This window comes from Eubalaena glacialis, chromosome 3, assembly GCF_028564815.1.
Source record: "Eubalaena glacialis isolate mEubGla1 chromosome 3, mEubGla1.1.hap2.+ XY, whole genome shotgun sequence".
NCBI lineage: Eukaryota > Metazoa > Chordata > Mammalia > Artiodactyla > Balaenidae > Eubalaena > Eubalaena glacialis.
The window spans coordinates 994,303-1,007,344 of record NC_083718.1 but is presented as its reverse complement, the minus strand read 5'-3'; the positions used below and the strand labels follow the sequence as shown (position 1 = coordinate 1,007,344).

Sequence of the window (13,042 nt, the reverse complement as noted above, 5' to 3'; positions counted from 1 at the left end):
TGGAACAAAATTAATTCCTGGGCTTTAACAAGAGAACAGTAGCTGATTTTGAGAAATGGGTTCAAGAATTATGTGGAAGTTGGAAATTTATGAAGTGGGGGGGACACAGAGGAAATTCACATTTTCGGTTGACGCTGTCGTCTGTCGCTACCGCTCGTGCTCTAAGGCAGGCCGCTGCCGAGCGCAGGGCGGTTCTGCAGTGGATGAAGGGAAATTGCTTGCTCACTGGATGCACTCTGCGTGCACGGTGCCCAGCCTGGCACAGGACTACCAGCCTGGGATACGGGCGGGACATGACAGTCTCTTTCTCTGCCTAGGCGGCCCCAACGTCTGCTCTCACTCGGCACCTCGTTCCACTTCAGCCGATTTCTGCCCAAATCTGTTTTCTCCGTCATCTAAACCGAATGATAAGCACAAGCCCAAGTGTACTGCAAAGTCACGAGCAGGGATTCGAGCTTGCACCTTAGTACTTGCCGTGAAATGAAGCTAGAGACAGAAAGGATTGTGAAAATCCATGTAAATCTGTACGATTATCTGGTTAATCCCATGCCTGATTTTCTCACCATTATACTCTAAAACACTTGGCACACGGCAGGTGTTCAGTCACTATTTGTTGAACAAACGAAGGTTATACCACAGCCATGTAAGTCAGTCACAGAAAGCACAAGCTGCAAGAAACATTAACAGAAGGGTAATTACCTTATCCCCACACTGTGTTTAAGACTTCTGAAAACCTAGAATCCCGGAAGCGTGACGGTCACCAAATTGTCTCTAAGGCTATTTGACCCCCACGTCCATCATTCAGTGTCCTGAGTGATGCTGGTGAGTTGGCAAAATAAAGGACAACAATTCCAAATATTTTCACATTCTTACTGTATAGCTCTCTGGCCAGTTTGCTCCCAGACACACATTCAGGATAAACACATACTCAACACTAAATGATTATTTATTTTCCAGGTTTACAAGTTTTGGAATACATATGTATGAACTAAATAAAACAAACTACACTCAGAGAATCAATGTAGAGCAGAACATATAAATACACAAGGTCTGTTTCACAGGATACAAAAATGATAATGCCATCCAATACAAAGAAAAACATTCCAGAAATGTAAGCAAATTGGACCATGCTGGCAAAGAACGCTGGCAAAGAACGTATTAACTAAGACGGGCCAGGACAAACCCCACCCTAAACATCAGGGCAAAATTTCTTTTCTACGCCCCCCAGGTGCCTGGCTCTCCTTTTCTGTGCTGCGCTGTGTCCTTCTGAGTCACCTGCCTCGGGGGGGCTATCAGGCGTCTCTTCTCCATCAGCCTAAAAAGGAGCAGGCGGGGTAGAGCACAAGGTTCACACCGACTATTCTCCCAGGTCCTTCTCTGCTGCCTCCTGGATAGGACGTTCTCTCCGAAAACAGCTTCCCCCATCCTCTGTACTGTTAAACTTTTAATTCTTCTCACAAGTGACCCTAACTGCCGCGTAAGTCAGCCTGAAGCGCGGGACAGCTCAGCGACAACCTCGTGTGCTCATCTCTGCGCAAGTTTGTCTTTTGTTAAATGAGGAAACTATCGATGTAAAACGGGGACGTTTCTCCTCCTCCCTTCCTCCACGTCCATGTCCCCTCCCGCCCCTCCCCGACCCCTGCAAAGAGCTCCTTCTGGCCTAAACAAGAGACCTCGGCTGCCCTGTGGTGGCGTGGGTGGACCGCAGCTGCCGGGCAACCCTGCAGCCGGTTGAGCTATCTGCTGAGTCATCATGTAGAAGGCTGCGGTAGGAGAAGATCAACCGGCCATCCCAGTGTCCAGTACGAACTTGGCACATCTAATAAACACCTACACACAGAGACACATTCACGCTTAACAGAGCAACAACAGGAGTGCAGTCAGAGCTGTAGAGACACCCTACCTTCTGTCTCGCGTGCTTCTCTGTCCACTGCCTGGCATTCCTGAGGAAGACTGGCTTGTTGTATTTAAACTCTGAGGACTAAGATGGAAGCAGACAGTCAATGGAGAGAGAAGGGACTTGGTAACCAAGCTGCAGCCGCTACGCGACCCTCCCCAACGGAGAGCAGGACGTGGGGAAAGCAGGCCGCGAGCGGGGGGCCGGGGGCGCTTACGATGTCGGCCATGAGCGGGTCATCGGGGTTGGGCTCGGCCATGAGCTGCTGAACAGAAGTCAGCAGGGTCGCGATGTTGAGGGACGGTCTCCAGGCGCCCTAGGCAGACAGACAGACAGACAGCGGCCCTAAGAACGTGCTTCTCTAACACAGGTTTTAGAGCCGAGGACCACGGAAGGCGAGAGGGTCGCCCCTGCTCCCACCACTCACTTTTGGCGGCAATTTGAGAACATCTAAACAAATCCTTCCAGCGGAATCGATGTTGGGATGGTAGATGGGAGTCAGAAATCGGATCTGAGGAGGTTCAAATGGGTACCTTTGAAAGCGCAGGAGAATACGGAAGTTTTACTAAAATACTGCTTCTTACATTATGAACAGCTGCTGGTGACTAATGAGGACGACAGCCTTTGAGAGGCAAACCTTTGCTCTTGCCCAATTTTTATTACAAAAATTTATGAACAGTAGAAAAGTTGAAATAATACTACTGAAAACCCTCTTATACCCACCACCTGGATCAAGCCCCTTCACCCTCTAAATACTTCAGCATGTCTCTCCTAAGAATAAGGTCCCTCTCCTATAGAGCTGCAAAACTATCAGTATACCTGTGAAAAAAATATAAAAATTATTTTCCAATATCATCTACTACTCAGAGTTCCTCAATTTTCCCCCCATTTTTTTTTACAGATGGGTGTTGAAAAACAGGATCCAATTTTGACTTATACACTGCATTTGGAAAATCCCTATCAGTCTCGGAACTGACGCCCCCCGTGATTACTGAGCTGCTTCTCTAAGGACTTGTAACAAGCCTGGCCTGGTGAACAGGTGTGTACAAATCACAAACTACACTACAGCTACCACTCCCCTGATAAGAGCCTTACAGGAGACCTGTATTAAAAGGGGCCTTAACACAGAGGCAGAGAGAATGGTGGCTGCCAGGTGCCGGGGGAGCCAGTGTTTAATGGGTGTGGGGTTTCAGGTTGGGAAGACGAAGAAGTTCTGGAGATGCATGAGGGGGACGGCTGGATGACAATGTGAATGCATTTAATGCCACTGAACCATGTGCTTAAAAACGGTTTAGACGGTCAATTTTATGTATATTTTACTACAGTGACGGGCAGGGGGTGGGGTGGGGGTGAGGCCTAGATGTGATCCAGCTCAGGGTTAAGAAAAAGAAATCGAACTCCAGAGACATGAAATAACTTGCCCAAGGTCACATTAAGTCATGGTAAGACGAGGATTAAAATCCAGGTCCTTTAACTCCTGCATTCAACACTCTACGACACTGCTCTGTCTTCCAGTAACTGCGCTTTACCCTGGAAATTTAGGATATAGTTCACACTGACCTCTCAGGAATGTTAACTTCCAGCTTGAAAACACCTTTTTCATAAGGTGTGTTTGCTCCACCTAATATCTCTTAAAAGAAAAAAAAAAAAAAAAGAAGAACAAGACGTCAAGAGGTAATCAGATGATCTGAATTACCACACCCCATGGACCTAATGAAGTCTGGTCCTAACGGAAAAGCTGGGTCTGGGACAGAAACTCTCTCAGGGCTTAACAAGTCCCCATGCAATGTACCAGTGTACCCAAAGTTGGTGTCAAACAAAGAATACACAGGAGATCAAAACAGAAGGTGGACAACGCTGGCCTCAGATCACATACAACCTGCAGTTCTGCTTTGGTTGGAACGCAGTGTTCTGAACACTTACGTTTCCCATCTGGCCTCACAGATATTTGAGAAGGTGAGCTTTGGTACTAACGCTGCTTCAGAGCTGATACCCAGATCTTGGCTTACAAATCAGTAAAAGATGGAATCAAAGGCCAAAGAAGAAATGTCATGGAAACCTTTTATAAATGTAAACAAATCAGGTAGAAAGATGGCGGGGCACTTTGACCTTGCAATTGTCCCCTACTTTAGAAGAACACACAGGTGTTCAAACTTCAGCACAACCTTTGACAGGGTCGTGACCCGTCACGCCTGGTGCGACACCTACGAGCTCGCAGATCTTCCATTCGGTCCCCATCCTGCCAGCATGTGATGCCCGGGGGCGGCTCCGCGGCCAGCAGGCTCAGCTCTCTCTTCAGACGGGATGCTCTCTGCATGACCCCAGGGAGAAGCACCCACACACGGTTGCCGGCGCCGCACTCAACACTGGCTGGGATCCCTGGGGAGAAAAGGGGCACCCACGAAAGGGTCAGTAACAGTGACCCCAGTTTTTAGCACACGGTTTCAATTCACTGAAGGACAAAGTCCTCATATTAATCTCTATTCTGAGATGGGAGTCTGAGTTTTTTCTATTTCCTTCTAGTTATCTATTCAAGCAAACACATCTAAAAAAATAAAGTATAAAACAATGCAAAAATTTCTACAAAGACTCTACGTGCTTTAAATTAATGTCTGTCTCCACTGATAAATAATTAACTACTGAGGCAGAGTCTGGGTGTAGTTTTGCTCACCACTGCGTCCTCAGGTGCCCAGCAGAGAAACGGACGGTCAAGTACTAGCTGTGGGGGGAGAGCAAGGGCAGTGACGGGGGACAGTCATCACTCCAACAACAGGTTTATAAACTAATGCTTCAAGGTCTGGGGTTTTCTCCACGTAGTTTGGAATCCACGTATTTCTCAACCCTTCAGAGTCCACTCGGTCAATTTCACCTTTCTTTAGTATTTCCAATCTTCTTTCCTTCTTCCCTTCCACACTCAAACAAGTTCAACATCTCTCTCATCTAACACAAGCCCCTGCCCCCTTCTCGGCCCCACTCCCCCCTCTGGCCGCCTCTGGCTCCACAGGTGAGTCACAAACACCACCTCCCAGTCTGCTGCCATCTCTACACTTCATTCATGACATTTTTGACAAATACATAATATTAATGTAATCAATTACATTAATATTTACACTTTTGTGTATTAAAATTTTCCTTACCTCCACACTTAGATACTTTCACATTTAAGTCTTCGATCCACTAGCAATCAATTTGTGCGTACAGTGTGAGTAGGGGTCCAAGCCTGAACTATTTCCCTCATATGAAAAACCAATTGTCCTAGTCCCATTTATTGAAAAGTCCATCTTTTCCCTGCTGATGTTGTCATAAATTTCCATACATGTATGGCCCTGTTTTGGGATTATCGAATTTGTTTCACTGATCAACTGTATTATCTTTCAGCCAATACCCCACTGCTTTAATTGTAGATTATTAGTAAGACCTGGTATATGGGAAGGTGAGTTCTTCCCCCTTGTTCTTTTTCTTCAGGAATGCCTTGGTTATTTCTTAGTCCTCTGCTCTCCCATATGAATTTTAGAACAGTTTAAAAAGTCTACAAATATATACATACACACACACACACACAGAAAGCTGCTGTGATTTCGACTGGAATTCCACTGACTCCATAGATCAATTTTGGGAGAACTGACATCTTTATGGTAGTGAGTCCTACAATTCATGAACATGCTATGTTCAGGTCTTTCTGGATGCTTTTCAATAGTTTTATAATTTTCTCTATAAAGAGCTTACCTTTTGTTAGATTCATTCCTAAGTACTTTATATTTTTATCTTTTTTAAAACTCTATTTTCTCCTCATTTCTTATTGATATATGTAAATATAGTAGATTTTTAACCAAAACTTTATAATGCTAATGATGAATCTATTTGGGAGGTGGGCTGCGGTTGGTAATTCTACATATATCATCCATGAATAATCAGTTTATTTCTTCCCTTCTAACCTTTTTCCTGTCTTCTAGTCTGGCTAAAACTTCCAGTACAATGCTGAACAAAAGAGCTGATAGCTGGTATTCTTATCCTATTCCTAACCTTAGAGGAAAAACTTTCAACACTATTGCTTATGGGTAAGACTGGCCTATAATTTTCCTTCCTAATTTCGTCATCAGTTATCAAAGTTAAGCTGGCCTCCTGAAATGAGTTAGTTTGACATCCTATAGAAGAATCTGGGAGATTATCTGTTTCTAAGATGTTTGACAGAATGATACCTCGTAATGGCGTTTTCAATGTGAGAAGATCTTAAACTACAAATCCAATTTCTTTAAATATTACAGCATTATCTAAGCTTTCTATTTCTTCTTGAGTCAATTTTGGCAAGTTAAATTTTTCTACAAATTTATCTATTGCATTGTTTTACATTTATTTATATAGAGTTATCTTTTCAATTTTGACATATAATGCTATACATTGCTTTCTAAGTATCAGTGCATTACAAAGTTTTGATATGTAGAATGTTTATTCCTCTATTCTCAATATTTTCTAATTTCCATTATGATTTCTTTAATTTATTTAGAAACAGGTTTCTCAATTATCAAACATGCAGGAGCTTCAGAGTTGTATTTACTATTGATTTCTAATATGTAGCTTTTCAAATCCTTTGAAATGTGTTGAGTCTTGCTTTATTGCAAAATATGCAGTCGATGTTCATAAATGTCCCAGGTATGCTTATAAGTAAGACTGCCCCAAAGTTACAGGCTCAGCGTTCTCAACACGCCCACTAGAGAGGTGTGCTGGTCGTGTTGCTCAAATCTTCTCCATCCTTACTGATTTTCCCTCCTCTGTTATTTATCAGTAATGAGAGTGATGTTTACTGAGAGTAGATCATTCTGATGCAAAATCTCTTAATTTCTCCTTGTAGTTTTATCAATTTTTGTCTTATATATTTTAGGCTAAGCTGTTAGATACACACAAATTTAGAACTGCTACATATTCTTAGCAAATTATAGCTTTTATCACTAGCAAAGAGCCCTTCTATTCCCCGGTAATGCCTTTTTCTTAAAGTGTATCTCATGTTAAAGCTACTCCAGCTTTCTTCTGGTTGGTATTTGCTGAGACATCATTTTCCATCTTTTTATTTTCAATCTTTCTGCATCTTTACACTTTAGATGTGCCTCTTGTATATGTCTGGATTGTTTAAACCCAGTCTTTAAATCTTTATCTTTTAATTGGTATATTTAATATATTTACATTTACCGATATATTAGTTATCGATTACCATAAAACCACTCGAAACTTAGTGAACAAAAACAACCACCGTTTTGTTTACTATAATTCTGTGGGACAGCAGTTTGAGCTGGGCTCAGCTTAACATACTTCTTTTGGTCTTGTCTGGGATTACTAATGTGGCTGAAGTCATCTGGGGGCTCTACTGGCAGCTGAATGGACTGGGAGGTCTAAGCTGGGGTGGTTCATCTCTCTTCCACCTCTGATGGGAGGACCGGCAAAGTCACGTTGAAAAGGGGCACACAGCCTGAGTTGGGAGGAATGATGGCCATCTTTGCAAACAACCTACCACAATCATAATTACTGACATATTTATATGTTTCCATATCTTATTTTATATTTTCCATTTGTCCTTTTTCTAATTTTCTTTTCCTCTTCTTTTGGGTTGATTTATTTTCTCATTCCATTTCCCATCTACTAGCTTGAAAGTTATAAACCATATTTGTATTTTTTTCTTAAATTACCACATAGATTTTAACATGCATATTTAACTCATCAAAGTCTAAAGTTACCATTAGCCTCCTCCCAAACAATACAAAGACGCTAGAATGACTTAACTCTGATCACAACCTTCACTGTTGACTTATACTGTTTTCTACTTTGATTCTATCATTTTCTTTAAATCCAACAAGGCATTGTTATTACTATTTTATACAGTCAAAGTATAAGAAATACTGGGTGAAAAATTTCCAAATATTAAAAAAATAACAACCTACAAACCCAGGAAGATAGGAGCTACCCAAGCAGGATAAATACAAAGAAAACCACACCTAGGCTAGGCATGTTAGGAGAATAGCAAGAATGACAAGGATGGTAAATAACTATATGTATATTCCATATGTTCAAGACGTAGAGAAGAGCATGAGCATGTTAAGAAGAAACATGGAAGATATTTTAAAAAAAAAGACGCAAATTAAACGTCTAGAAATGAAAAACACCATGTCTGAGATTAAAAATATACTGGATGGGATTAACAGCAGACTATACAGTGTAGAAGATTAATGAACTTTAAGACACAGTGATAAATACAATCCAAAACCAAACAGTGTAAAAAACCATAAAGAAATGATCAGACCCTTATCAAGTGCCTGTGGGGACACGGAAACCTCTGGCTTCCGAGTACTTAATCTAAGGCTGCCCGTCAGTTGCCAAGGAGCTTAAAGATCTCGTAAGTTAAATGTTCAGCGAGGATAGAGTGTCAGGAGGGTGTCCCAGAGGCTAACAGTAGGAACGGTAGCACTCCTCACATCTTTGCCCATCCTAAGCAAGGTGAAGGAGATGTAAAAGACCAAAATTCACTTATATGGATATCGGGGGGGGGGGTTGTCTACCAGCCCCTTCTATGAGTTACTGTCTTAAATGACATATTATTTTATACTGCTAAACTTTCACAAAAGAGGTATATAACAAGAATGGTTGAAAGATATGATATGTGGTAAGAACATTCTGGATGAATAAGGGCAATAAGCATTCTAAGTATTCCACATACAAGAACATCAGATAAAAGTGTATACTGTGAAACCCTTAATCAAGGACTTCCATGGTAGTGATCAGACAGCACAAAGGTCAGATAAACACATTAAAGAATTGTATGTTTTATCCACCAGACATGTTTAGTACTAAAGGGACTTTAGAGATCAGCTAGTTCAACTTTTTAAAAATACAGACAAAAAAAAGACAAAACAAGTGAAATGGCTTGATTTTTCTGTTTAAAAACTAACTAATGGTTATTTCTGGATCACTGTGACTATGAATAAATAACTTTCTTTTAAAACTTTTTTCTAGAATGATTATATTATTTATAGAATGAGAACAGTAAGTTATTATAGGAAAAAGCATCCTATTTCCCCTTAAAAAGAATTTCTGGATCTACCTGAATGAGTTTGCCAGGTTGTGCCCAATTTCCAGCTTCTAAAGTCTTCATTTCCCCTCAACTAAGATTTCTTAACTACCAAGGGAAATCCCAGTTTTCTAAGACCAATTGTAAGAGCTTCAACAAAAACAGCTTGAAGATGTAACAACAGCTCACCCTGCTAAATGTCCAGTACCCGAATTCTGATAACATAACCCTATCCTGACAGCTTCTCTAATAGCATAAACCCCATAAGAACAGAGCCAATGGTGCGCTCGCAAATTCCATGTCCCAGGGGAGTCCAGACCAGGGTTGTCAGATAAAATACAGGATGCCCAGTTAAATCTCAATTCAAATAAATAAGTTTTTAGTACAAGTATGTCCTAAAAAAAGAAAAATTAAAGAACAGAATATTAGTGATAACATTAAACAGACTTGAGTTAGGAGAGGGAAGAGGAGAGAAAAAATATTTGAAGAAATAACAGCCAAGAAGTTCTCAGATATGATGAAAGCTATAAACTCATATTCAAAATGCTCATGGAGCCACAAGCATAAGAAACATGAAGAAAACACCAAGACACATCCTTATTAAACTGCAGAAAACCAGTGATAAAAAGTTTAAAAAGCATCAAGAGGAAAAAAAGTCATATTATGTACAGAGGAACAAAGGTAAAAAGGCAGTAAATGTCTCCTCAGAGACAATGCATGCCGGAGGACAGTGGAACCACATCTTTAAAATATGGAAAGAGAAAACTGTTGACTTAGAATTCTATATCTGGCAAAAATTAAGGAGATAAAATGGAAAAATAATTAAACATAAGACTAAATCTTTGCGACCTTGCATTAGGCAAAGTCTTCTTACACATGACACCAAGAGCACAAGAGACAAAAGAAAAAATAAACTGAATTTCATGAAACTTAAAAGCTTTTGTGCTTCAAGAACATCATGAAGAAGGAAAGTGAGGGACTTCCCTGGTGGCACAGTGGTTAAGAATGCAGGGGACACGGGTTCGATCCCTAGTCTGGGAAGATCCCACATGCTGTGGAGCAACTAAGCCTGTGCGCCACAACTACTGAAGCTCATGTGCACCGCAACAAGAGAAGCCACTGCAATGAGAAGCCCACGCACGGCAACAAAGAGTAGCCCCTGCTCTCCGTAACTAGAGAAAGCCCGTGCAGCAACGAAGACCCAGCACAGGCAAAAAAAAAAAAAAAGACAATACACAGTAGGAGAGAAAACATTTACAAATCATACACTTGATAAGGAACTTATTTGTATCTAGAAAATATAAATAACTCAACAATGAAAAGACAGCCTGATTAAAAAATGGACAAAGGATCTGAATAGATATTTCTCCAAAGAAGATACACAAATAATTCAATAAGCACGTGAAAAGATGCCCAACATCATTAGTCACTAGGGAAATGCAAATCAAAACCACAACAAGCTGTAACTTCACAACCACTAAGATAACTATAACCAAAAAGACAGCATCTAAGTGTTGGCGAGGGATGTGGAGACACAAATCCTCATATGTTGCTGGTGGAAATGCAAAACGATGCAGCTGCTTTGGAAAACAGTCTGCCAGTTCCTCAAAACAGTTAACAAGGAGTAACTTATAACCCTGTAATTCTACTCCTAGGAATATAATCAAGAGAACTGAAAACATATCTACATAAAAATCTGTACATGAATGGTCACAGCAGCATTATTCATAATAGCCAAAAAATGGAAACAATCCAAATGTCTGTCAACTGAAGAATGGATAAACGAAATGGGGAATGTCCATACAATGGAATATCATTCTGCAATGAAAAGAAATAAAGTGATTCACCAATTCCACTTCTGGGAATACATCCAAAGGAAACAACTCTAACTTGAAAAGATATCTGCATCCTCATGTTCAAAGTGTTATTAACAATAGCCAAGACTCAGAAACAACATCCATCAATGGATGAACAGCTAAAGAAGTTGTGGTATGTATGCACAATTGAATACTATTTAGCCATAAAAAAGAGGAAATCCTACCATTTGCCGCAAGATGAATGGACCTTGAAGGCATTATACTAAGTGAAATAGGTCAAAGACAAATACTGTATGACCTCACTCACTTATATGTGGAAAAGGTCACATTTCAGGATCTGGTTCTCAGTTTTGTAGTCTAAAACTTCAACTTGGCAGTAAACCTAGATTTGATAGGGCTTAGATGTACTAATTCATGCCAAGCTCACTCACAAAGACTTAAACATTAATTAAAAGATCAATTTATTAATTTGTAAAACTACAGTAAAATTTTTAACTCCACATATTCTCTCCCTAAGTTATTCCTACTTGGAAAACTAATTATAATCATAAGATTACCTGGTGGTCATAGATTGTAGTTAGGAGGACGATAGCAACTTATGATAATCATAAACTTAAATTGAGGCAGCTATCTTAACCATATGTTTAAAGGTGACTAAGTTTGTGTATTGGTTGGGTCAAGGTACTCTCCTGAACTGGGGTGCAAACACAAAGGGTCCTTTGGTTCTCCTTCTAATCTGTTGCTCCTCCACAATTGACACACTCAGAAATATTTAAATAGAATTAGTAATACTACAGGCAAATTAATACGTTAAATAGAATCAATTACACTACAACAGTCATTCATGTAAATTATTCCAAATTTCCTTAGCCACACCTTTAAGACCATCATCTCTGGGACCAGTTACTTTACTAGGTAATTAACCACTATTTTTATATACTGATCCTTACCACTTTTTCTCAGTAAGCAGACACTGGGAATCAATGACAATAAAACAAATATGCACAAGTCATAGAGTGTCGGGGGGGAGGCAGGGGTACGTCTGAAGGGGCAGGGAGGAGGCGGGGGGGCGGGGCCGGCAGGGAGAATGTCTAGGGGAGAGAGAGGAGGGAGCGGGACGGCCGGGGGGAGGGGCATGTCTGGAAGGGATGGGTGAGGCCCGGGGGCTGGGAGAGGGCGGCCGCTGGGGCGTGGTGGTGGCAGCTAGATGGCTGCGGCGGCCGGGGGACAGGGGGACAGGCCGGGGGCGCGCGCCCGCCACGGCTGTCAAGACATCCAGAGCCTCCGTTACACAGCCGATAGTCGGAGAAGAGGAAGGTCCCCCGACAGGCAGAAAGCCACCAACCCCCCCCCCCACACTGCAGACCCCCGCGGGCGGCCTCTCTGCAGAAGAGCCGGAGGACCCGCTCTCTCACCTGCGCTGACGCCCCTCGCAGTGCAGCGGCGCAGACCAGCCTGCACCGCGCCTGCACGAGCTCGACGGTTGCGTCGCCCCGCCTCCCGCCCGCGAGGGTGTGATTGGTCCGGAGCGCCGCCCGGGAGGAGCGCGGCCTCCGATTGGCTGGGCTCCGAGCGGGTTCCGCCCACGCGCTTTGAACAGGGGCGCGGCGCGCGGGGACTGGCTTGGTTCTGGCTCCGTCTGTCCGAGCGAGAGGCGCGGTAGGAGGAACCGGGAGAATCTGATCTGGAGACGGGGCTACGGTCAGGGTTTTTCACGCGGAGGGGCTGCCGCTCCAGGATAGTCATACCCGCGGAGGGCGCTCCGGGAATTCAACGGAATCTGAGGGACTGGGGATTCGGAGCCGGGTTCCGACTTGGGGCGCGCGGCTCGGCGGCCCTGGCTTCCCGCGCGGGGAGCGTCCGTCGTGCTCGGACCGCACTGCCGGCCGGAGGCCGCACCCACCCTCGCCTCCTGCTCCGGCCGCGGGAGGGGCGGCCGGTCCTCCTAAACCTGCGGACCGGTACAGTCCGACCGCTGCGGGATTTGTGCGTTCGGCCCAGATCTGCGTTCAGTAGCCGTGGCTCCCGGTGACCGCTGCGTGGGGCGTCCTCTCTGCCCCGCAGACCCGCGCTCTCCAGGACTGTCCGCGGCGCTCCCGGGGCCTCACGTCCTTTGTGGGAGTGAGCCACGCGGGGAGCTGCGAATCACACAGGAATCCTGTTACTGTCCAGTTAGCTGTCGGGTTCGCACCTACTGTTAGCATTTACTCATTGTGGGGAAGTGTTTTCTGTCTTAATTCTGGAGTTGGCTGCTTATTTTGGTACTGATATTTT

General features: G+C 43.2%; 1 protein-coding gene across 1 annotated transcript; it reads right to left on the bottom strand.

Moving 5' to 3' along the window:
- Positions 1 to 928: 928 nt before the first annotated feature.
- On the bottom strand, positions 929 to 12,252 carry UBE2T (ubiquitin conjugating enzyme E2 T). The gene is made up of 7 exons (XM_061185232.1): positions 12,184 to 12,252; positions 4,106 to 4,276; positions 3,458 to 3,527; positions 2,325 to 2,430; positions 2,115 to 2,213; positions 1,904 to 1,981; positions 929 to 1,315 (listed from the first exon to the last, which is right to left on the bottom strand). Exons 2-7 carry the CDS (start codon positions 4,212 to 4,214, stop codon positions 1,190 to 1,192), a joined length of 588 nt encoding a protein of 195 aa, XP_061041215.1. The 5' UTR covers positions 4,215 to 4,276; positions 12,184 to 12,252; the 3' UTR covers positions 929 to 1,189.
- Positions 12,253 to 13,042: the final 790 nt, after the last annotated feature.

Excerpts from the sequence above, each read along its gene's own strand:
- UBE2T (XM_061185232.1), bottom strand. The coding sequence starts at position 4,214 with ATGCAGAGAGCATCCCGTCTGAAGAGAGAGCTGAGCCTGCTGGCCGCG. Across the intron at positions 1,982-2,114 it reads ACCCGCTCATGGCCGACATC|TCCTCAGAGTTTAAATACAA; the intron begins GTAAGCGCCCCC and ends CTTCCATCTTAG. Across the intron at positions 1,316-1,903 it reads AGAAGCACGCGAGACAGAAG|GCTGATGGAGAAGAGACGCC; the intron begins GTAGGGTGTCTC and ends GCTCCTTTTTAG.